Source organism: Erinaceus europaeus, chromosome 7 (assembly GCF_950295315.1).
Source record: "Erinaceus europaeus chromosome 7, mEriEur2.1, whole genome shotgun sequence".
In the NCBI taxonomy this organism is placed as follows: domain Eukaryota; kingdom Metazoa; phylum Chordata; class Mammalia; order Eulipotyphla; family Erinaceidae; genus Erinaceus; species Erinaceus europaeus.
In genome coordinates, this window is record NC_080168.1 from 29,231,730 (window position 1) to 29,257,480 (window position 25,751).

General features: G+C 38.7%; 1 protein-coding gene across 2 annotated transcripts in view; it reads right to left on the reverse strand.

The window, feature by feature from the left end:
- Positions 1-25,751, reverse strand: part of PARD3B (par-3 family cell polarity regulator beta) — a 1,240,289-nt gene that overhangs the window by 398,499 nt on the left and 816,039 nt on the right. For both annotated transcript variants that reach the window (XM_060194068.1, XM_060194070.1), the window contains one exon: positions 20,701-20,745. In XM_060194068.1, the coding sequence (XP_060050051.1) occupies positions 20,701-20,745 (45 nt within the window). The remainder of the gene's footprint in view (positions 1-20,700; positions 20,746-25,751) is intronic.

Here is a 25,751-nt window from a genome sequence, read left to right on the forward strand (position 1 = left end):
GCAACTTCTTAATGGTCTTTAATCTTGATAAGCGTCTTTTCAACATCTATTGAGATGGTCATTCTTTTTGTTGTTATAGTATGTTACATTGATTTATTCGCATATGTCAAACCATTCCAGAATCATTGGAATGAATTCCAGAAGTGATAAAAATTAATATTTAGACATAAATGACACATCACATAACAAGAAAAAAATGCAAAGAAATCTACGTCAAATTTGGACCAAATTAAAAGGAACAAACAAATGAAACCTCAGAAATGGTGAAATTGTTATGTATGAGACCCTGGTAGTAGCACATACAAACAAAATGAAGGAAGAAAGGAAGGGGAAAATGAAAGTGAAAAAAAAAAACTGGAAAGTGATATAGCAGTTGGAAGGGCTTAGGAGTGCTACAGTATTCTAAGTTACTTGTATTGCTTGGGGAAAGGGTTAAGAATGGGCTCTTTTAAGATTGTATTAAGTTTGAGTAATAGTTTTCCAATCAATATATAGAAAAGAGAAAAAAAACCAGGGAATTAAGGGAAAAGGAGGAGAAAAACAGACTAAGTAGTGAAGGAAATGAGTCAGTAGAATAGGTATAGGAGTCATTTTGCTATAGAGAAAGTGCAACTTCAGTGGCAGGAATCATCCGGAGCACAAAACGTAAGACAAACATACACCCTCACTCTCACACAGATATTTACCACATAGACTGTGATAAACGCTATCAGGAAATAGAGCAAGTGACAGATACAGGCTCATTGTGTCTAATTTAGACAGTCATCAAGGATGGTATCTTTGGAAGAAACACACACACACACACACACACACACACACACACACACACACACACATATAAACACACACAGACACACATGTCCTGAGAAGAAGATCCAGAGGAATCTGCAACACGAAGAGAAGGGAGGTCATTCTCAGTAGAGGGGATAAATGAGTAAAGGATCTGGAAAAAAGAAAAAGAGGCCTATTTGAGAGCCAGAAAGCAGGCGACAGGGCCAAGTGTGCCAAATGAAGAGGAGGCAGAGGGGATGAGGTGAGTGACTTAGGCAAAGAAGAGGCAGCTCAACCGTAATCAATCTGGATTACTGTGTATGAATGAGAGAAAGCACTTGAGAGACATTATTTAATTGATGGTTTGCAAAGACCGCTGTAGCTCCTGTGAAGAAAATGGAATGATGGTGTGTTGAGAAGGATGCGCCAGTTCATAGGTTACAGGAGGTATAAGATGATGATGTCTTGGCCAGGGTGAAAAAAAAAGCTTCGGAGTTTGTTCTCACAAGGACAACCTGATTTCCTGGCTTAAATGTGGCAGGTAGAGAAAAGGGGCAGGTTGGAGGTGGTGGTGGTGCACCTGGTTAAGCACTCGCATTACACAGTACACAAGGACCCAGGGCACAAGCCCTTGGTCCTCAACTGCAGGGGGAAGCTTCACCAGTGGTGAAGCAGAGTTGCATGTCCCTTTCTCTTTCTCTCCCTCTCTGTATCTTTTTTTTCTCTCTCTCCCTCTCCCTCTCTTTCTATTTCCCACTCCCCACTCCCCTCTCAATTTTTCTCTGTCTCTATCTAATATTAAGAAAAAAATAAAAGAGAGAGAAAAGGGGAAGGTCAAGGTTGATTCTGCATTTTTGTAAGGGAAAAGGGACTTCACATTCACATGTTAGAGCACCATTGCAACTGTTATGTTTCCTTCTCAGATAAATATGATCCATTAGAGGGATGTATTAGGAAATTGAACTTAATTAAATTTGATAAAGAAAAGTTTGAAGTAGAAATAGTTGAAGGTTTGGATATTTCTTCCATAGATGTAGCCAGCATTAAGGGAGAGCTGCAGACATATGCCTACTAACAGGAAATGGGACCCTGAGAGCATTATGTAGCCTGAAGGTCTCAGTATGGAGACACATTTTTCAAAGCAAGACTTTCTGAGTTTTTGCAAAGATGCATGTTAAAGGAAACTACAGAAATGCTGACGACACTTATATGACCAGTCAGTGTTTGCTGAACTTCAGCAGTTAGTGTTACTGCTTCACAGGATTTGCCATACTTACCAATCACTTTGCATTATTTCCTTACCAATATTTCTTAAGTTTTATACTTTTTCATAAAGAAATCTATTTTGAAAGCCTGCAGAACTCTAATAAATGCAAAGGTGGCATTTCAGTAATACACATTAATACACACATATTTTTAAAAGCATTTGCCCAAGTAAATCACTTAGAATAGCCACAGACAATAAGATCACTGAAAGTACTGTTCAGCAGTATTTTCTCTGTAGACTGTTGGCATAGTAAATGAAGCAGCATCACCACTTTGACACTAATATTTCTAAATACCTCTAACAACACCCTGATATCCATTCAAAATCTCAATGGAAAGATAATACATTTTCAATAAAGATAATAAAGATGATTGAATATATATATTTATATGTTCTGTTTTTCCCCTGGACTTGTAGTTGTAGTTTTCCTGCTTTAAAAAGGCAAGCACTTCAAAAATGCATATTAACATAAGATTTTTTGTTGTTGTTGTTCAAATGTAACTTTGAACAGCTTTGTTCTGTTTTGATGGGCTGGAATTTGTAGCTTGTCTTGTGTGGGTGTGTGGTTTCTAATTATCAATAGAATCAGAACGAATTTGCATTTGCTTATTTTACCATGAGGTTGGTTTAAAGTTTTTACATATTCATAATTAGTCTTTTTAAAAATCTGCTTTTATTGGGCACAGTGGGGCATTATGCACCTCTACCTCTATGAAAGAATCTTTCTGTAGATCATGTGGAAGCATAACTAAATAAATTATAAGGACTAAGTTCCTGCCATTTAGGATATCAAAAAATTGACAGGGGAGGTTTAAAATTCCCAACATAGATTTTTCATTGGCACTTTTTCCAGGGGCTCATAAAGGAAGCCTCTCATGAAGAAGCCCCTTTCTGCTCCCTTTTCCCTGAAGTTTTTTTTTTTTTTTTTTTTTTACATAGAACTCCAGTATAAATCAGGCATTTAATCTCTCATCTTCTCTCCTTTCCTGTGCTGTTTCTGTATCTACCCCATGCTAAATCTTCCCCAGTGGCAGTCTGCCCATTATAAGATTCAGCACGTGAAGTTTTTTCAATTCCTTTAACATTTAAAATATAGAACAATGGTGTTGGGTGGCAAACAGTGGCAAACCTGGTTGAGTGCACATGTCACAATGCGCAAGGACCCGAGTTCGAGCCCCCAGTCCCCACCTGCAGGGGGAAAGTTTTGCAAGTGGTGAAGCAGTGTTGCAGGCCTCGCTCTCTCTCCCATCTCTACCACCCACTTCCCTCTCAGTTTCTGGCTGTCTTTATCCGATAAATAAATAAAGATATTTATAAAAAATAAATAGCATATAGAACAATGTGAAAATACTAGAAGATTGGGAGTCAGGTGGTAGCACAGCGGGTTAAGCACAGGTGGCGCAAAGCACAAGGACCAGCATAAGGATCCTGGTTTGAGCCCCTGGCTCCCCACCTGCGGAGAAGTTGCTTCACAGGCGGTGAAGCAGGTCTGCAGGTGTCTCTCTTTCTCTCCTCCTCTCTATCTTCCCCTTCTCTCTCCATTTCTCTCTGTCCTATCCAACAACACAACAACAGTAATAACTATAACAATAAATAAATATAAAAAATAATAAAAAGAAAATACTAGAAGACAAAAACATATTTAGACATACTTCCTTCACAGACTATTACCAAATATGTACTCAAACACAGTCTCAATGTAAAAATTCCAGCACTATGGGCAAACTGGAAATCCCTCTTGATTCTTATTCTCAGTCTTCCTCCTCTCAGTTATGGCAACCACTCCAACCTTTTGTTTTTCTAGTATTATTATTTATAAATTGTATAGAGACAGGCAGAAATTGACAGGGGAGAAAGAGAGAGGGAAAGAGACCGAGATACAGCTGCAGCACTGTTTCACCCCACCTCAGCCAGTGGGGGCCAGGGGCTTGAACCTGAGTCCTTGCTCATTGTGATGTGTGCGCTTCGCCTAGTGCACCACTGCCCAGCCCCCCTCAGGCTTCTCTATGTCTTTGCAATCATATAAAAGCACATGCAGTTTTCACTGCTTGCATTCATACTGTTGCTTCTAAAGTGTGAGCACCTCTGGTACAGGGTTCATATTCTATACAACTTTGTAATTGTACTACCTACCTATACCTATCAGGGTTCATATTCTATACAACTTTGTAACTGTACTACCTACCTATACCTATCAGGGTTCATATTCTATACAACTTTGTAATTGTACTACCTACCTATACCTATCAGGGTTCATATTCTATACAACTTTGTAACTGTACTACCTACCTATACCTATCAGGGTTCATATTCTATACAACTTTGTAACTGTACTACCTACCTATACCTATCAGGGTTCATATTCTATACAACTTTGTAATTGTACTACCTACCTATACCTATCAGTGTCTGACACAAAGTCTATGTTCAATAAATATTAGTTTGAAAAATTATCTGTCAGAACCTACACACAGGAACAAATGTTTTCTTAAAGTAGGGATATTCTTCTTGAAACGTGTATGTATTTTAAGAGTCTCATGCTCTACCGACTGAACTAGCCGGGGTGCCTATGTACATGTATTTTAATACGACCTTTTTCCATCTCCCAGTGCCAACCCAAACTCAGGTATAGATGATCTCAGCCTATAGTAAAGCTCTGATGTCAAACATTCACTTTATAATTATCAACCACCATGTGATAACATTTCACTGCAGATGTTCACCCTGGCATTTAGAAGCACTATGAAAATTGTCAGTTTCAAGCTATTGTTTTCCAAATATTCAAAAAACCTATTCCCCAAGAATGGTGATGTTTGAGAGTTCAGTAACTCTCAAATTTTAACATATGTAGAAAAAGGTCATCTTCTGTTTATAATTTTTTAACTTGTGCAAATAATTACAAAAAATAGAAACTGTAAATTTTCTGAATTGATGCACATTTAGGTATGGTCAATTTTATCTTCACAGACTGTGAAAATCTAAATAAAGGGAGGTAGCCTAAGAAAAACTATTGTTGGGAATTTTGCAATGGTAATATCAACATATAAGGACTTAGAGATAAATACACATCAAAATATACCCTAAAGGATTGTTTGAGCTCAGAATAAAAATGGCCTCGTGCATATGTATTTAGACAAAAAGAAACATAACAACATAAAATAAGTAAATCCAGATCAGATCAAATAGATGGGGTTTACAGTCAATAATATTTATATATCTTTCCTGCATTTGGGAGCTACTCTCTTCCCTGATCCTGATTTCTGGTCTTTTTTCTAGCTATTACATCATCTCCCCAGACAATAACTTGGATCCACCTGCATATCAGATGTCAGGCTCAAGAGAAAAAAAAAGAAAAAGAAAAACTAGTATAGTCATGGACTCTTTGGAATATAACTAAAATAGGACTACTAACTATAAAACAGAAAACCCTCCCCCCCCCAACTCTTCATCTGCACTACTCCAGCCTTTAGGTTCATGATTACTCAACAATTTGTTTGGCTCTATTTGTTAACTCTTTTTTCAGCTACCGGATTCCAGATGTTAGCATGATGCCAACCTGACTTCCCTGGACAGACAACCCACCAATGTGTCCTGGAGCCCTGCTTCACCATAGCCCCACCTCACTATGGAAAGAGAGAGACAGGCTGGGAGTATGGATCCACCTGCCAATGTCCATCTCCAGCGGGGAAGCAATTACAGAAGCCAGACCTCCCACCTTTTGCACCCCATAATGTCCCTTGGTCCATGCTCCCAGAGGGATAAAGAATAGGAAAGCTATTAGGGGAGGGGATGGGATATGGAGTTCTGGTGGTGAGAATTGTGTGGAATTGTGCCCCTCTTATCCTATGGTTTTTGTCAGTGTTTCCTTTTTATAAATAAAAATTAAGGGAGTCGGGCTGTAGCGCAGCGGGTTAAGCGCAGGTGGCGCAAAGCACAAGGACCGGCATAAAGATCCCGGTTCAAACCCCGGCTCCCCACCTGCAGGGGAGTCGCTTAACAGGCGGTGAAGCAGGTCTGCAGGTGTCTATCTTTCTCTCCTCCTCTCTGTCTTCCCCTCCTCTCTCCATTTCTCTCTGTCCTATCCAACAATGACGACAACAACAATAATAACTACAACAATAAAACAACAAGGGCAACAAAAGGGAATAAATAAATAAAATAAATATTTAAAAATAAATAAATAAATAAAAATTAAAAAAAAAAAAGAAAGAATAGGGGAAGCAATTACAGAAGCCAGACCTCCCACCTTCTGCAACCCACAACCATCCTGGGTCCATGCTCCCAGAGGGATAGAAAATGGGAAAGCTATTGGGGAGGGGATGGGATATGGAGATTGGGTGGTGGGAATTGTGTGGAGTTGTACCCCCCCCCCCAATCCTATGATTTTGTTAATGTCTCCTTTCTTTCTTTTTTTTTTTTTTTAGCATTTTAGAACAATTTATGTTTGGGTGGCCTATTACAGAGAAAGTTTTAACATTAAGGTGAAAAATAGAGTGATACTAAATGTACTTCAGCATCAACTTTGACATGTCTAACCTCTTTGAGTCACAATGTACTCATCTGTATAACTGTCAAAATAACACATTTATAGTAAGATTTTTTTTTATATCACAAGTATATATAAACTGATCCCCGGCAGTGCCAGTGGCCACAGTTGAGCAGTGCTCCGCTTAGAGACCCAACATGAGAGGGAGAGAAAGGAGAAGAGAGATGCTTTGACGTGAGAGACATCGTGAGGCACACACAGTGCCTGGGATCCAATGAGGGACCGCAAGCAGATGAGTCCGACGCTTGACGACCCTCTACTAATCAAGCGAGATCCCAGCTGCTCCAGTTTGCCTTTTGTTTTTGTTCTGGTCTCTCCCCCCACACACACACACATACACGCACACACGCGCACGTGTGCACACACACACACGCACACACACACACACACACACACGCACACACACGCACCAGAGCCCTGCTGAGCTGTGGCTAATGGTGGTGTTGGGGACTGAACCTGGGGGCTCAGAGCCGCAGGCAGGATAGTCTTGCAGAACCACTGTGCTGTCTCCCCAGCCACGTTCTGCCTCTCTGCCCACCCACAGCTGGATGCCTGGCTTGCTCCTGCCTTCTGGCGGTCATGACTGGTGCTGCTCTGAATGTGGGGTGCGAACAGATCTCTGAGGCCCTAGTCGCTGTCCTGCATGCACACATATAAACAAGTGGGGTGGTTGCGTCACACGGTTGCCTTTTTTGGTTTTTATTACTTTTTAAAGATTTATTGTGGGGCCGGGTGGTGATGCACCTGGTTGAGCGCACATGTTATAATGCACAAGGAGCCAGGTTCGAGACCCCGGTTCCCACCTGCAGGGGGGAAGTTTCACGTGTGGTGAAGCAGTGTTGCAGGTGTCTCTCTGTCTCTCTTCCTCTCTATCTGACCCTTTCCTCTCAATTTCTGGCTGTCTCTATCAAATAAATAAATAAATAAATAAATAAATAAATAAAATTTAAAAAAATGTCTCCTTTCTTAAATAAAAAAAATAAGAAAAAAAAGAAATAATAAAGGAAGCACAAATATGTGTAATAAAAAATAAGTAAAACCATACAACAGATAACAAGTATAATCAGTGAACAAAATACAGTGTTGTCCCTGTTGTTAATTGGTTCCAGAAGGCCTAAGTGTTGAAAATGACAAGTGCTGAACAAGTGGCACTGCAGTTGGCATGGAGGAGGAACCACTGCCTGCTGAGGGCTGCCTGCTGGGCTTTCTTCCACTGTCCCCACAACCAGGACAGACTGTGTGTGCCAGAGTATCTGAGTGTATCTTGCCTGTGGAAACGGTTCCAGCTTGCTGGGGCACCACCCCACATGGTCACTCTATGGCTCTTAGAGTCCTACTACAGACCAGGAGCTCCCCTGCCCACTGCTGACCCTGCCTCTACCCCATCCCTTGTTCCTGAGAGTGTTCCTTTACCTGCACCCCTGTCCCCTCTCTCTCTTCCTTTCTTACATTCCTGCCTCACTACCCAAAAACTCCTGCTCCTCCTAGCACCCCTGACCCAGCACACTGGTGACAAGTGCCAAACAAGCATTCACTGCTGAAGTCTCCCCCATCAGAATGCATTAAATATTGAATTCAACACGTTTTAAAGCCTGTGAGGCATGACTGTATTGTCCCTTTGTCTAGAGAAGCCTGTCCAGTTCTTGTGCGTTTTAATGGAAAAAGCTCCGAGGATAAATGGCCAGCGTTAATATCTATGTCAAATTCTCTATCTGCTAGCCCAAACTGGCTTTGGAAACTGTTAGGATTTTAAATATATTTTAAATGATTATGCTGGGCAAAATTGATTGCACTAACACTTGAATTCACAGAGGTTGGAATAGAAAACAGACCCAAGTCTCAGTTTTGTCTGACCTGGCCTACTTTACCTTTGATGGGAGGGGGTAGTTTCTTGTGTGTCTTAGTCAATTCTTTATCATGAATAGCTTGTACTAGATATAGATAATAGATAGACAGACAGACAGACAGGTGATGGGTGGACCAACAAACATCTAAACAAAATGGTCCATCATTCGAGTACCTTCAGTTATCTTCCAGTATGTGATAGTCCTGGTCACCTGTTCCTTTTAGTGATGTCTGCACATCTGCCCATCTTCCAATGCAAATCACTCTACACATCTCCCCTCCACTCCACCCTGCTTCACCTCAACCTGAGGTCCCTCTACTCATCTGCAGTTAAAATTATTGTTCATTTTCAACCTCTTTTCTGAAAATTGCCCTGCCCTTAGCTTTAACTGAAGTCTAACCCTTCACAAAGAACTCTGCTAGAATCTCCTAGAGCCCTCTCATTTGATGCTGTACCATCTCATTCACACCAGGAAAATCATGGCTCCAAGAGGTCCAGTTCACATCTTCATTTCCAAGCACACTACTTCTTAGCTATTATATCAGATCCCTACTCTGTCCCAGTTCATATCTTACACCCTTTAGCCCATCCCATCTCTCTTCTATACTGTTGTTGTCAAATGAATGTGACAAATAGCTGATAGGCTTCCTCGAGAACTACCCTATTTCTAACTCATCAACTGTGTTAGCAAAAGTACTTTCCTCAAGAAGTCATAGAACCAAGAAAACTAAAAGAAGACCCATGTAGAAAAACAGGATTTACATCAGAAATTGGAACTAAGCCCAGTCTAACCCTTTTGAGATCAGAAAATCCCAGCCTACCTGAAGATATATAAACCAGAAATAAACATTTACTGTAGGCATCATTATATAGCAGAGTTGTAACAATAGCTGCCATACATACTAGGAATCAAAGTGGATCATCATCTTTATTTACTACTTTAATAATATAAACGAGGGGAGGTCAGGAGATAGCTCACCGGGAAGAGAATATATCTATGATCATTAAAAGGGACCCAGGTTGATCACTGAGTCACTACATGGAAGCACCTTAACAGGGAAAGCTTCATAAGCAGTGGAGGAATGATAGAGTGTATCTTCTTCTTTGCCTCTCTCTCTCTCCCTCTCTGTCTCTCACCTCTATTAAATAACAAGTCAGCTGGAACTATGTAGACATCAGCACCAGTAAAAAATTTGTATGTGTGGTGGTGGTGGTGGTGGTGGTGGTGGTGGGGAGACAAGAGAGAAAAAACAAATATGAGAGTCTTCATTTCCTAAAGATTGGTAACATTTATTGCTTTGCCATTAAGAATTACCTAAATTTCGTTTTATGTCAACTCTTATCTTTCCTATTGTAATGATTTCATAATGATTTTCCTTACCCTTTTCAATATATATATTTTTGTCCCTTAGAACTCTGACATTCACCAGTTGATATTACTTGACTATTAAACATTGTCTAATCTTTTAAGTTGTTTGGATTCTTTAGATCTACAGGATAAAAATAACATCTTTTTTATTTTTTATTTGGTAGGAGATCCCCATAATCTAATCTGTCTACTTGCTGCACCTGATAATCTTGTCACACTCCCCTTTGCACTCTGGCTACACTGATTTGCTTACAGTTTCTTGAACACACTATGATGTTTTATGTTCTCATAACTTTCCATATGCCTGCAATGTGTTAGCTCATTGACCTCCTCTGTTTCTCAAACTTGTATTTATCTTTCAGATTCTGCTATGGAAGACTTCCTTCCTGAAACATGACAGTCATCTCTTAATCCCAAACAGATTGAATCAACATTCCCTTTGTGGGATTTCTGCAGTGCACTTTTGAACATGAAGATAATAGGTCAGTACTTAATTAGGCAATCATATGGTTCTCCTCCTTCACTATTTTACAAAAACTTTTTGTAAACACCTTACAGCCATGTCTATATCATTAGCACTGAACACACTACCTGTCATAGAATAAGCAAGTGTGCATAAATAGGAGTGATAATGGATAATTAATTTTGAATTTAGTAGGTAAGAAAATGTGTTTTAATGGACTAGAGAAATTCAGAAATACACACAACTACACCATATTTGAGTAGTAAAGAATCTTGCCTCACTTCTGAAAAGACATATTTACTTCTAATTCAATTTGGTTCAAATTTAGAGATCAGGATACTCAGTAATCATTTGAAACATAGAAAATATCAGGGTTGCTTTACATTCAAGCTTGTATGGGAAAAACCCTAGACATATAGCTAAATTTTTATGATAACTTCCTGAATCCCATGGAAAATGTAAACCAAAGCTGGGACACATGGGAACTGTATACACTTCTTGGGTCTAAGGCTATATTTATCTAACATAAAAAATGATGAAAGCTTAGTTACTGTCCAACAAAGATATTTTTTCCAAACATATAACCCTTCCTTCACTATTACCTTAACTGGTTTATGTGGAAAGAAACAGTTCAAACCACTGACTCAAGGGATTTTTTAGCTACTCACCAACAATCACAGTAAAAGTCATAAAACTGCATTCCATTAGAAGATGAATGTATGAAAAATGAACATAGCCAATGTTCCAAAATTTAAATGCATATTTAACTTAATGTTTAAAGGCACCACTAATAAGACTACAAAAGTTATGATATGGTTTTTAATAAATCAGTGATATCATATTAAAGTGACTCTGTAACCACTATATTGCTGTTTTTCAAAAATCTGCTATTTTGCAGATTTCTTTGGCTGCATTTGAATATTATAGATTTGAATACATTTAGAGAGAATTTATGGTCTGCTAAAATAGTAACTTCCATATTAAACCCTCAGACTTTGTTATGAGACTGTCTATCACATGCACATTTTTATAATGCATGTGTGGCATATACACATCACAGGAAGAGTTTCTCTCTCACACATCTCTTAACCAGTCAGTATACACACATACATGCAAGGAAACAGACATGTTCAGACTAGGTATTATTCTTACTCTAAATTACAGCAGTTTTCTAGACAAAATAAATCTATCAAGTCTTTTGATTAGCTGACGGAAGTCGCAAAAGGCAAATCAAGTTTATTATTATTATTATTATTATTATTATTATTATTATTATTATTCTGTTATCATTATTTTGTTATTATTATTACTCTGTTCTGTGGTGGTGCGGGGATGGTACCTGGGATTTTTGGAGCTTCAGAGATGAGTCTCTTTTCTTTTTAATATTTATTTATTTATTCCCTTTTTTTTTGCCCTTGTTGTAGTTGTTGTTGGATAGGACAGAGAGAAATGGAGACAGGAGGGTAGACAGAGATGGGGAGAGAAAGATAGACATCTGAAGACCTGCTTCACCACCTGTGAAGCTACTCCCCCTGCAGGTGGGGAGCCAGGGGCTTGAACCTAGATCCTTATGCCGGTCTTTGTGCTTTGCGCCACCTGCGCTTAACCCTCTGCGCTACATGACTCCTGAGTCTCTGCTTAACCATTATGCTATCTACCTCCACCCTCGAAAGTCTTTTGCATAAAACCATTATGCTAATTTCCCTGCCCAGCCAATAAGGTTTTACATGTGTCCTGTTTTCCAAGTTAAATGTTTTACTGCTATATCATTAGTTCCTGGGATACTGGGGTATTGGGTATAAACTAGTAGAAAAATAATGGACCAGAATGACAGGCTTTGTAGCACAAAAGTTTCTGAGCTCACAACCCAATTTACCAGGTACCAAATTCAGTAGCCAAGTACTTAAATGCTCCAAGGTGCAATTTCTTCCTCAGTAAAATGTGTTTAGAATCCAGTACACTATTGACAGCAAGGCACCTCATACAGAGCTATCAGCCTAGCTTGTTAAAAAGAGTACTTGCTCATTAATTGATAAACTTGTCTCAGAAAAGGTCTGGACTTACAGCCAGCCATTACTTTTACAGACTTGCCTGTTTTACAGCTATATAGACAGGTGTTTGAGAATATAAGAAATTAAAATAGAAATAGAAAAGCTTTTTAGTCCATTTTGCTAATTAATGTGTCAGTGCTCATAAAGAAGAAGTCATCGGCTTTCTCCAGTACTGCATCATCTTAAAGAGCTGGGTCAGCAAAGATCTTTGCAGACAGTCAATACATATTAAAACAGTTCCAAGCAGTAAATCAAAACAAAAAAAAAAGAAGACACAGTAAAAAAAAAAAAGTAAAATTTATAACTTCTTTCTGTCTGATGAGAAGCATTAAACTAGTTGGTTTTGGTGTCAGATGTCTGTTCAGCAGTTCAGTATGGACAAAACTAAATACAAAGGTTTCTTCTACAAGCACAAAGAAGATGCTGTACTGCCAAAATTAAATTAAAGAATAATTTAGTGCAGAGAGTCAGGCAGTAGCACAGCAAGTGACGCAAAGTGCAAGAACCAGCTTAAGGATCCTGGTTTGAGCCCCCGTCTCCTCCCCCCCCCCCCACAGGGGAGTCGTTTCACAGGTGGTGAAGCAGGTCTGCAGGTGTCTATCTTTCTGTCTTCCTCTCTGTCTTCCCCTCCTCTCTCCATTTCTCTCTGTCCTACCCAACAACAGTAACAGCAATAACAACAATAATAACTACATCGACAATAAAAAACCAGGGAAAAAGGGAAAAATAAATCTTAAAAAAATGTTTAAAAAAGAATAATTCAGTGCAAAAAAATGTAAAAAGTTTGGTATCCTTTTCCCTGGATTCTAATATTCCCTCAGAACATTTGTCAGTCTGAAATGGTCTTACTGTTTTTAAACAAACAATTTACTAAAGTTTACCCCTCTCTGCAATGCAAGGATCTGAACGTCAGAGAGAGAGAGAGGTAAAAGACATCTTTTTGAGTCTTCAAGGATCTCTGAAATGTGACTTATATGAAGACTCTGGGTGAGTCTGTCCATTCTGTAAATCTTTATTTGTTTTAATTAATTAATATGTTTATTATTATTATTATTATTATTACCTACAGGGTTACTGCTGAGGCTCTGTGCCAGCACTGGGAATCCACTGCACCTGGTGGCCTTTTTTTCCCCATTTTATTGAATAAAACAGAGAAACTGTGAGGGGTGGGGGAACACAGAGAGGGAGAGAAAGATAAACACCTGCAGACCTGCTTCACTACTTGTGAAGCAACCTCCCTCCCCACTCCCACAGGTGGGGAGTCTGGGGCTTGAGCCTGGATCTTTGAGTGGGTCCTTGTGCTTCATACTATGTGCACTTAACCTCCTCAGACCTTTATATGTCTTCTGTGTAGAGGAGGACTTTAAAAGATTTTAAGCAGCAGAACTATTCTTTCATCTCCCTTGTCAAGGTAAGACATGCAGTGTACCAGAGGAATATTCTGTTTGGTTATTGGTGGGTTATCATAAACACTAAACTGAGTCTAAAAAGCTCCATTTTTTATCTTCCAAAAAAATGTTAGAAAGATTCATATTACCTGAGACTTTGACTTGAATGAGGTTGAAGGAACCGCAATGTAAAGTTCAAGCCAAGGAAAGGGTGCCAAAAATATTGTCACAAATTTGGGAGGTACCCAAGGCAGACCAACCGATGGAACTTGGCATGAAAATAGCTCTCTCTACATGAAGTAGCTGACTCAGAGGAAATTTTAACTCAGATGAATTTATTAAAATGTTGAATATCATTCCAAGTAAGAATAGACGGTAGATTTAGGTCAGCACATAGAATTTAATTTAACTTCCTGATGGTTTTGAAGACTATGAAATCCACCACCATTTCTATATTGACAAAAGAGAAAGGGGAATATATTTTCTTCTTAGAGATTACCATTGTGTGTGTGTGTGTGTGTGTGTGTGTGTGTGTGTGTATTCAATATAAGTTTTCTGGAGAATGGATATAGGGAAAGTAAAGCTGAAGCAAAAAGCTGAATGAATGACTCTCTTTAACAATGGTAAGACAAGAGTGATCCTGAAATATTATGGGTTACAATCCAAACTTGTTACTTAATGATCACAGGCTATAGCAGATTGAAGCTACCTATTATTTGGTGTATATATATATATATATATATATGTTATATATTAGGTACATTTTAAAATTAACTGAGCAACTGAAAGAGTTTGGCAGAATCAAAAGGACTCTTAGCCCTTTGCTATCATCTCTATCACACACACATAGATACTCCACCTCCTCCACCACCACCATGGACCAATGAGAAATTCTACTACATAAATATAACAGCCGGGAAGAAGTTGCATGTTATGTGTTATGAGATGAATGAGACCCTGAGGGGTGTCATGATTCAAACTAATTTTCCAAAAGAAATATACAGAAGGAGAGAGAATAAATCCTTGGGGTATATAAATTTATAACCATTTAATACTATATTTTTTCTTTAAATGTTCCTTTGTGATGTGAGCACTTAACCAGGTGTGCCACCACTTGGCCCCTAAATGTTCCTTTGTATTGTATCTAAAAAAGTAAAGTAAAAACCTCTGGTGGAAACCCTCTAGTGTTTTGGGGTGCAATCGTTTAATTCAACCCTAGAGCATATACTTTTAAAGTAATTGTTTAGCATTCACTGCTGTGGGTTTTGTTATTGTTGTTTGTTTGTCTGTTTTTTGCTTTTTCCATGTTCCTTTTGCTCCGGAGTTATCAAATTTCTGGCTGTTTTTCATTATTTGCACTGATTCCACAGGTGGTTAAAGAGAAACTAGAGATGGTGAGAAGAGAGGCTGGGTGATGGCACATTTGGTTGAGCGCACATTACAGTGTACAAGGACCTGAGTTTGATCCCCTGGTCCCCATCTGTAAGACGAAAGCTTCATGAGTGGTGAAGCAGGACTGCAGGTGTCTCTTTGTCTCTCTCCCTCTTTATTTCCCCCTCCCTTCTTGATTTCTAGCTGTCACTATCTAATAAATAAATAAAGGTAATTGAAGCTTGTTGGGTAGTATGCCAGCTCCCCCTGGCTTCTGCTTAACCAAGCCCCGGTATGCCTATATAGGGATTGGTTTGATCCCATTCAAAGCAGTCTATTTAAATCACTTTTACATTTACATAAAGCACCACACTCCCTCCAGGGCATTGGTGGTTTAGTGGTAGAATTCTCACCTGCTCCGCCCCCTCTCCTTGTCATACCCTGATTTTCACCAGTCACTTTTTCTCTCCACCCTTTCTGCGTCACATCCTGTTCCCACCCTAATGGGCTAGTATATTTATAAGGACAAGATTGTTTGTAGTTTTTAGTTTAGTTTAGCTTAGCTCGGCTTAGATTGTGCTGCATCCTGCATGAATAAAGAGATACTGCCTACAGCTCAACTATGAGTCCCTGGTCATCTGTTACCCGCCCATGAAGCCAGCCCGGTGAAAACAACATAGCCCGGCGAAAACAACATAGCCCGGCGAAAACAACATAAGGTGACCCAGATGGGACCGGACGTGTGCAACTCCCAGATGAGTGAAGACTTTGCCTACCTATGCACTATGGTCTTCTCTTCTGCTTATGAAGAGGTTTGCCAAAGCCTCTACTGTTTCATCATGATACAGTTACTCTGTCTCTGGAACATTTTGCTCTGGGCCACACTTTGTTTCCCTGACCAGGAACTTTGGTTTCTTGTGACCCTAATCATAGAGCTTGGGAGATGCACTGAGATTTCTCCTTGGACTTTCTGGATTCCCTCTCCCATGTTTCCTGAGGAAAAGGACTACATTTTGCTCCAGGCCACAATTTGGTTCTTTATGACCGTGATCGTAGACCTTGGGATATGCATGGGGATTTCCCCTGGGACTTTCTGGACTTCTTCTTGAATGTTTCCCATGGAGAAGGACTACTCTAATTTGAGGAGCGTTCTCCAGTACCCTGGCAGTCCCCAAGAATGGAGACACGTGGTTAGTTCTACTATCCTGATTGGATTCTTTTTTCGATGGGAAGACGCTTTTAAAAGTAGATGCCTGAAGTAATCCAGAAGGAATAGTCAGAAGCACTCTAAATGGAATTTTGAAGAGCTTTTTGGACTAGGACGCCCTCCGGGGACTCTTGATGCTACATGGTGAGATCTGTTTCATAAGAGAGTGATTTGAATGACTGAATTTTTGTTTGACATTGACTTAAAAAATGCTAGATGCAGCCATGATTTCTAGAGACATCCAGAAATAATCCAAAAAAATGTTTTTTTCTCCTTTGATTTCTTTTTTCACGTCTTGGCATAAATCTGAAACGTTTAATCCTGAAATGGTATGAGTTATGGGTGGGGCAGATAGTGAAATGATTATGTTAATTATTCTCATGCCTGAGGCTTTTAACTGTGATTCTTCTGTTTACCTTTCCACATCTTATTGAGTTTCAACTGTTTAAACAACCTTAAAATCATACTAGAAAGGACTTCCAATTATAATGGAGTTATCAATTATAGTAAACTTCTAATCTGCTACAAGTTTTGTTTGACAAGTAAGTGAATTTCAGCTGTCAAGTCTTCACATGAAAAAGCATCTACTCAAATGGAATTCCTGGAAATCCATTTGGATCCTGTTCTCTGACATCACCTACAAGATGGAATGACTACAACACACCCCCGGAAACCAATGATGTGACTTGGCATGACCTGAAGAAACAGATTCACAGACTCCAAAGATCACTCTCTACAGAAAAGCAGAATTCTGGTGGCTGACATTCCCCATCGAGACAGACATGCAGTGTTTCATCCCTTGACATTTTCTTCCATGGCCATCTACTTTGGACTGACACCTCCATCAGACTTACTGGTACATGCTGCTGTGTTTCTCAAAGACTAACTTCAGCCAATTGCCTGGAGACTTTTTAGACCATGTCCCCTTGCCTGCAGGCTCTGCCCCAGAGGCAGAAAACTCCCCCTCCTTATTAGGTTATGCCCACAGAGGCATGAAGCACCCCAAGAGACAAGAGATGCCCACAGAGGCAGGAAACGCCCTTTGAGGCAAGAGATGCCCCCCAGAGGCATGAAGCGTCCCCAGAGGCAAAAAATGCCCTTTCGCCTGCTAGGCCTTGCCCTTTGAGGCAAGAAATATTCCTCTTGGCATCACACTGGTTATTGCTGCTCGCCTATTTTGTTTTCCATGTCTTATGCCAGTACTTTTGAAAATGCCTGTATGATATAGGTTTCTGTTCACCTCTACACTTCTATTCCCCTGACAGGGATGAAGCCTTTTACAGACATTGACCCAGTTATATATGGCCATAAATTAAGAGGGAGATGTTGGGAAATTGTCAGGATATGGTTGAGCTTGGAAGGGCTTGAGCCTGAGGGTTGTGTCAATCCTGTTAGTCTCTCTCTCTATGGAGAGGTTGAGCAAGGAGGGACAGTAGAACCCCAAAAGGTGTGCCTTTTATCAGTCTCCCTGCCTCACAAAGTGCCCCGCATTCCTGATACTATGGCAAATAGTTAAAAAGAAAGGGGGAGATGTTGGGTAGTATGCCAGCTCCCCCTGGCTTCTGCTTAACCAAGCCCCGGTATGCCTATATAGGGATTGGTTTGATCCCATTCAAAGCAGTCTATTTAAATCACTTTTACATTTACATAAAGCACCACACTCCCTCCAGGGCATTGGTGGTTTAGTGGTAGAATTCTCACCTACTCCGCCCCCTCTCCTTGTCATACCCTGATTTTCACCAGTCACTTTTTCTCTCCACCCTTTCTGCGTCACATCCTGTTCCCACCCTAATGGGCTAGTATATTTATAAGGACAAGATTGTTTGTAGTTTTTAGTTTAGTTTAGCTTAGCTCAGCTTAGATTGTGCTGTGTCCTGCATGAATAAAGAGATACTGCGTACAACCCAGCCATGAGTCCTGGGTCGTCTGTCTCCCGTCAATGAAGCTCAGCCAGACAGAAGTTACACTGTGAGATGGCCTAAATGTATTTTTAAAATATAAAAATAGAAATAACAGTAGTGGCTGTTGCAGGGTGATCGTTTACCAGGTAGAGAGCACACCTTACTAGGCAGGCTATATCAGATTCAATCCCCCTGTCACTCGGGGGAAGAATCGTGAGTGGGGAAGCTTCACAAGTAGTAGAGTTGTGATACCTCCCCCCCATCTGCCTCCTACTATCTATTTGGGGGAAAAAAACAAGTCCACCAGGAGTGATGGGACCATGGAGGGACAAGACCCTAGTGAAGTCCTAGTGACAAATTAATTAACTGGTTAATTAGTTAATAGGTACATAAACACAAGAACTGTGAGTGTTGCAATAACAGTATATTAGCAACAAAAATTCTCTTTTAAACATCTATGCATTTAAATAGTATTTTTGATATTGATATAAATATTATTGGTACTATTTTTAGGCTATTTTTAGCCTTGTGAAATGTCAAATTGACCTGATAATGTCATACTATTTTTGCCTTTTTTTTTTTTGTTTGGGAGACTTTATCAATTTTTGATCTTGGGATTTTTATTTCTTAATAGTTTGTATCATCTATATAAATATATCGATTCAATTTACTCCATACATTGCAGTAATACCTCTGAGACAAAAAGTATTCATTTGAAAAGAGTAACTATGATTTCTAGTTGCTAAACAACAGTAATTTGTTTAGAAATTATGTAAGATTAAAATAAGATTTGATTTGATAAAAAAAAGTCAGAGTTTAAAATTTTTCATTTTCAGAAACTAAATTGACCAACATTCTTATAAAATGCTTCTACCTTGAAGCCCAATTCATTTTTTTTGCCTCCAGGGTTATTTCTGGGGCTCCCAGTGACTGCACCATGAATCCAATGCACCTGGAGGCGATTTTTTCCCTTTTGTTGCCTTCATTGTTTAATGTTGGTGTGGTTATTATTGTTGTTGTTACTGATGTCTTTGGTATTGGATAGGACAGAGAGAAATCAAAAGAGGAGGGGAAGACAGAGAGGAAGAGAGAAAAACAGACACCTGCAGACTTGCTTCATGGCTTGTGAAGCGACTCCCCTGCAGGTGGAGTTCTGGGGGCTCCAATCGGTATCCTTAAGCTGATCCTTGCACTTTGCACCATGTGCACTTAACCCATAGTGCTACTGCCTGCCCCCCCAGCTTCAATTTTAACTTTCCAGTATTAATATGTATAAGAGAACTAGTTATATGTATTAGCATGCAGTTAAGATAGAAAGAATATAAGCTATACTTGGGGTTCCCTGGCCATGAGAAGTTCCTTCTCAGATTTCTAAAAATATTTTCAGTAGGAGAGAATTCAGTGGATGAGACGATGGGAACAGGCACCATGAGGAAATGGATCACTTCTACAGAAATATATATTATTTCACAGCGATCTAACCTCCTAGATAGACCTTAGACCAGGAAAAGCAGAAGAAAAGGGGAAAAAAAAAAATCTAAGAGTTGTGAACCATCCCTTCCTTGCTGTTATCATAAAAGAATTTGGAGAGAAAAGAAAAGAAAAAATAATCTTGCCCTGGAACATGATGGAGGTAATGAGGCATCAAGACCACTTACAGCTGAAAACATAATTGGCATATAAACACAGGAGAAGCTGGGTGATGGGAGGGAAAGACTTCTTTGTCTCACAGAGAGAGATGCCAATAAATTGTAACCCTTCTGTTGTGTGGAGTGTTGACTCTAAGAGTAAAATGGCTATTTTCTTCCCAAATAATGCACCCCTAGAGGATGAGGATTATTGCAGTATTTACTAGCTGGTAGCTTTAAGTGTTTTCAACTAATGTGAATAAATAATAATGAAGGAAGGGTGAAAGAACAGGAAGCAGATTACTCAGTAACAAGGGGAAAAGCTTGGATTTTAGACCTGATGGTATCTCCAAATGTTAGAGAAAAACTTAATAGATTTTTAGTGAGTCTGACACACTTACTTGAGAGCCTTTTAGGAACTCATTCATGAGTTTAAAGAAGTATAATGTAGCCATTACAAACTGTTTCCTTTGAATTTGAGCAAAAAACCCCAATACAAAACACAGATTTATTTTTTTAAAGGAATGGTCACAATTATCTGACACTTTTGAGAAATCAAAAACAAACGACAAAGTCATCATGAGAAAAAAATTTCAAAATTTCTTGGATTTATGTAAAGAAAATCTTCATTGTTTCGAGTGTTCAACTGGTGTACAGGGTTAAGATATATTTTTAGTTTACTTTTGAAACCTTTATTCTTTCTTCTCAAGCATTTTGAGTCAGCATTTATTATACCATTTTCCTCACAGGCAAGCAATAATTCATCTTTGTGGAAGTCAGAGGCATCTCATGTATTAATTAGCAAGCCTTACAGTGACTAGTGGATGGAGACAGGTTCCCATTGCTACTCAAACATAAATTGACTTCCAGGAAGTTACAAGGAATTTCTTACCTGATCTGTGTCCAGCCAAAGAATAGACTTTGCTTTCATCTGGCACTGAGAAGAAATAAGAAACACAGGTCAGACCTACTTGTAAATTAGTCAATGTTTGAAAAACAAATGAGTATAAAGTCGTAGTAAGTTTAATCCTTCACTGGATAAAATGTGAGATTGCCCCTCCCCAATCTACCTGAAGTATCTCCTTTCTATCAGTAGCTAAATATTTTTAAACAATCATTATAATATATATCTTGACTAGATTATCTATGAATATAATTTTTATTTTTAGTATTTTTTAACTGGGGGTGTTATTTCTATATGCACATTTATAGAAACTAAATTCAAGGAGCTGGAAATGTAAGATATGCTATAAACTTCTTTGAACTTAACAGCATTCAACAGTCCAATTCAACAGTCAAGAGTAGGACTTGTGTATATGATCACAATGGAGAAAAGGGAAATTGATTTATAATTATTTCTGATTACAATAAATAAAGTAAAACAAGAGCATTGGTGAGTTTATGACCAAGGAAACAAAAGGACAGTGGCTGTTGATAAATCGAAAACAAATGAGATGAATTCTATATTTTCTACCACTTATTGTCTGGAGAAAGTTTCCTTGATGCAGTGAAAGAACACAAGCAGTGCTCAATAATATTTCTGCTTGAAGATATGGACAGAGATGTCTGGGAAATCCAGGGCAGCTGGCATTTGTAGTATAGAGAGCCAGAGAGAAGTCATACAACACTATTTCCCAGGTTTACAAAACATATCTTCAAGTGTTGCGTTAAATTCTGATGGTCACATTGCAAAGAAGAAACTTCCTAATTCACAGTCATTAGTTAACATATGAAGGGCCTTAAACTAATAATAATAATAAAATTTTAATAAAAAGAAAAAAGAGAGAAGGCTCTTGCTTCAATAGTGGGAGAAGTTAACCCAAAATTAACTTAACTCTAAAGAAAATGAATTTTTGAAAAGACACAAATGACTAAAGCTAACACAAAGAGAAATAGCCATAATAATCCTATAATTATAGTGCTTTTTTTTTTCTCTTTTGTTGCCAGGAAGGTTATCACGTGGCTCAGTGCCTGCATCACAACTCTACTGCCACAGTGACCTTTTTTTTCCCTTTTCTATTAGAGACAGAGAAGTAGAAAGGGAGAGACTGGGAGTGATAAATTGAGATAACTGCAATGGGATTTTTCACCCTAATAAACCTTGTTCATTATTCAGCCATTGTCTTTGCTGACTTCTGGAACTCTGGTGCTTAGTGGTGAAAGCATGACAAGAAGACCTCTACTATTTCCCTAATATTACAAAGTCCTCCAGTGACTAGACACACTCCTCCTTGCTCTACCTAATACTTAGGTACTAATTAGGTACCTAATACTTGCTCTACCTAATACTAAATACTCAGTTCTGTTTCATTGATTTCACTGATTACTATCCATAGATATTCCTGCTCTCTTATCCTTTCAGCCATCTGTCTTCTAGATAACAGAAAACTAGGTCTTCATTTTTTCCTGATAACAAGTTACTGCTTAAAATCTTGTTAGAGTTTTCCTATTTCCACATGGAGATAGGTAAAGTCTGTTCATATCAGGCTCAAGTTGTGGGTCAAATTCTCTTTCTAGAGTTTAAGAAAATTGGTAGTGGTTTCCAAAGTTTAAATAGAAAACCAACAGGAGGTGATGATTATGAAATATAATGATAGTTAAATTCACTGAGTGTATGTACTACACAAGTTCAGCCCTATCCACTTTATAGGGAACAAGTAATTTAATCCTTACAATGTCTATCCTTACTTTACAAATAAACTGAGGTATACCTTATAAGCAGAGGAGTGAGAAATTAAACACAACACTACTAACCACTCTGACATACCTATAATAAAAACCACAGAAATGTTAAATTCAGTGAGGGTAGGGTAACTATAGAAAGCCAGGGTAACTATAGAAGGTTATCCAACAGACTTCCACCCTTGAGTCACTAAAGGTCCTGTGTCTGATCCTTGTCACTGGCATAATCCAGACAAAAGCAGAGCTCTGGGTAAAAACCAAGGGAGACTGTGCTGGGTTGCACCTGGTAAAGTGTGAACGTTATCATGCACAAGGAACAGGGCTCACTCTGCAAAAGGGAAGCTTCACGAATGGTGAAACAGGGCTGCGAGTGTATCTCTCCCTTCCTCTCTGCCCCCCCCCCCTCAATTTCTCTCTGTTTCTATCAACAAAAGGAAAAAAAAAAAAGGCTGTTGGGAACAGTAGATTCATTATATGCTGTGACCCAACAGGAGTTTGGGTCTATTAGCATACAGGACAAACAGAGAAGGGCAGGTATAAAGTACAGGACTTTGAGCAGGTCGCTTTTTTTGGCTGCTGCTGCTTCTCCTGGTCAGATGCATCTTGGTGAAGGTGTGCCAGGTATCCACCATGGATACTTCTCCTGAGGACTGAACACATGTGACTCTGCTACAACCATGAGCAACCTTTACCAGAGCTGATAATTGTTTATCTTATGGGACTAAACTTTTGATAACTATACTCAGACTTTGTGAACCTAGTGTACTCTTAACCCTTGATGATCGTTGCTTACTCTGCCTAAAACCTTGTATTGTTTAAACCAGTTCCCAGCTCCCTAATGTGAATCCTTTTATATGCTGCTACAGCCTCCACAAATCCCCTTTTAAGTTAAATTACAACAATTATATATGCACCAAACCCAGGGAATAACCCAGATGACCAAGAAAAAAAGACTCAATAACATGTACTAAATATAAACTAAATAGACACTTGAAAAACACCTATATGTTCAATATCTATCTATCTATCTATCTATCTATCTATCTATCTATCTATCTATCTATCTATCTATCCATCCATCCATCTATCTACCTATCTATCAATCTGTCTCCAGGGTTACTGCTGGGGCTTAGTGTCTGCACAGTGAATCAACTGCTTCTGGTTGCCATTATTTTTCCATTCTTCTTGTTGTTGCAGCTGGATAGGACAGAGAGAAATGGAGAGAGGAGGGGAAGACAGAGAGGGGGAGAGAAAGACAGACACCTGCAGACCTGCTTCACTACTTGTGAAGCAACCCCCTTGCAGGTGAGGAGCCGGGGGGATAGAATCAGGATCCTTGCTTAGGTCTTTGCACTTCACACTGTGTGCTTAACCTGGTGTGCTACTGCCCACCCCCAGCCCCAGAATTTTTCTTTTTTATATCACATGTTATAATGTAAATTACACACACTGCCAAGCTATATTTTTAATGACAGATTAATGGAAATTACTAGCACTGGTGAGTTTTATATATAACTTAATATGTTTGGAAATTTACAATTCTAATGATTCAAGCTAAAATATTCAGCTGCATTTCACACAGGAAAAATCTGAGTTATGATTTTGACTTGAAGCTTAATAGTTACATGCAATCTATTCTAACTTTTTTTTTTTTTTAAGAAAAAGACAGAGGCAGAAAGTCAAGGAGAGTAAGAGAGTTAGAGAGAGAGATTGAGAGAGAGACAGAGACTCATGAAAGTTAGGGCTTTACTTTTTTCTTCTGATATATCCCATTAAATCTAGGTCAATTTCAGTACTGCAATTCCCCAGTTATACTTAAACATGGTGCCATCTTAACTTTTGACAGAATACTGCCTATTATTCTCAGTAGAAACACTAATCATTATTTTAATTGAGAACTTGAAATTCTTTAGAACAGTAACATAAACTATTTTTTAAGTGTGGAAAAGCCAAGTGGGGTATAGGCATAAAAATCAGGGGTTTTTCTCCAAAGTATTCCCTGACATGGATGTCTATCTTTAGAGCAAAAGATAAATGTATAAATATAATAAAAGAGAAAGAGAACTATAGCGACTTAATTAATAGAATACATTTTATTTAAAAGGTTAAATCACGAACAATCATCTTTTATGCACATGCTTAGTGGTGGGAAGTAATTTAAATAACAGTAGCAAATGAGAAAATGAGGTAAAATTACACACACTACCAAGCTATTTTTTTTAAATGACAAGTGTTATAATTAATACGCAACTTCCTTTATAACTCACATTAGCTTGGAGCTCCTATATTAAATTGCCTCTTGGGGCTAGAGTTTAAATCTAGTCGTTTCACTGCATAATATTTAGATAGGACAGGGATTGGAATGGAAGCAATATGAATATGACAGGTGTGTCATTTTAAACAAAGAGCATATTTATAAGATATTGAAAAATGAGTAAACTGCCTGTGGGAAAGGCCTTCTATCCTAAAATGGTAAAGTGTCCAAAGCTTGGAGTAACAGAGAGTTGATGGAGCATGAAACAAAGTTTGGGGCAGGGGTGGATAGTATAATGGTTATGCAAACAGACTCTCATGCCTGAGGCTCCAAAGTTCCAGGTTCAATCCCCTGCACCACCATAAACCAGAGCTGAGCAGTGTTCTGGTAAAAAAAAAAAAAAAAAAAATTAGAAACAAAGAAACAAAGTTTCTAGTTCTGGTTCTGATGACAGATTGACTTTCTTTGCTTTTCTCTTTCCTTCTTTTCTTTCCTTCTTTCTTTTTCCTTTCCAGTTTCTAAAGCCTATTATATTATTTTTTCTTATTCTTCAACTTTACCACAGGTCTGACAAACTTGCTCTTAGCTATCTGAAAGGGATACTATGGTAATTAAAATATATTAATAAAATATTGACATGAAATTCATAGGTATTTTTATTATACCTGTTATTAAATATTTAAAGGGTTCTATAGACTTATCCCTCTTGAGATTCCTCTGGATTTACTTAGGTAATGGAATTTCTATACTAAGCTCATGCTTCCCCCGGCATTCAAGTCAAGATCAACAGCCATTATTGATCATAACGGGTGCTTCATAAAGAAGACATTTTGGCTAGAAAGTGTGTTCGTTTCCTGGCATGTTCTCTGCCTAGTAAAGACTTGCTCAGAAATCATAGCACTCTTCTGGCCTATGTTTCTTGTTTTCTTTATTGCAGACCTCTAGCTAAATGAGAACTGCTCAATGTCCATGATGCCTTTTTAAAAAAAAGTATGACTAAAGACAAG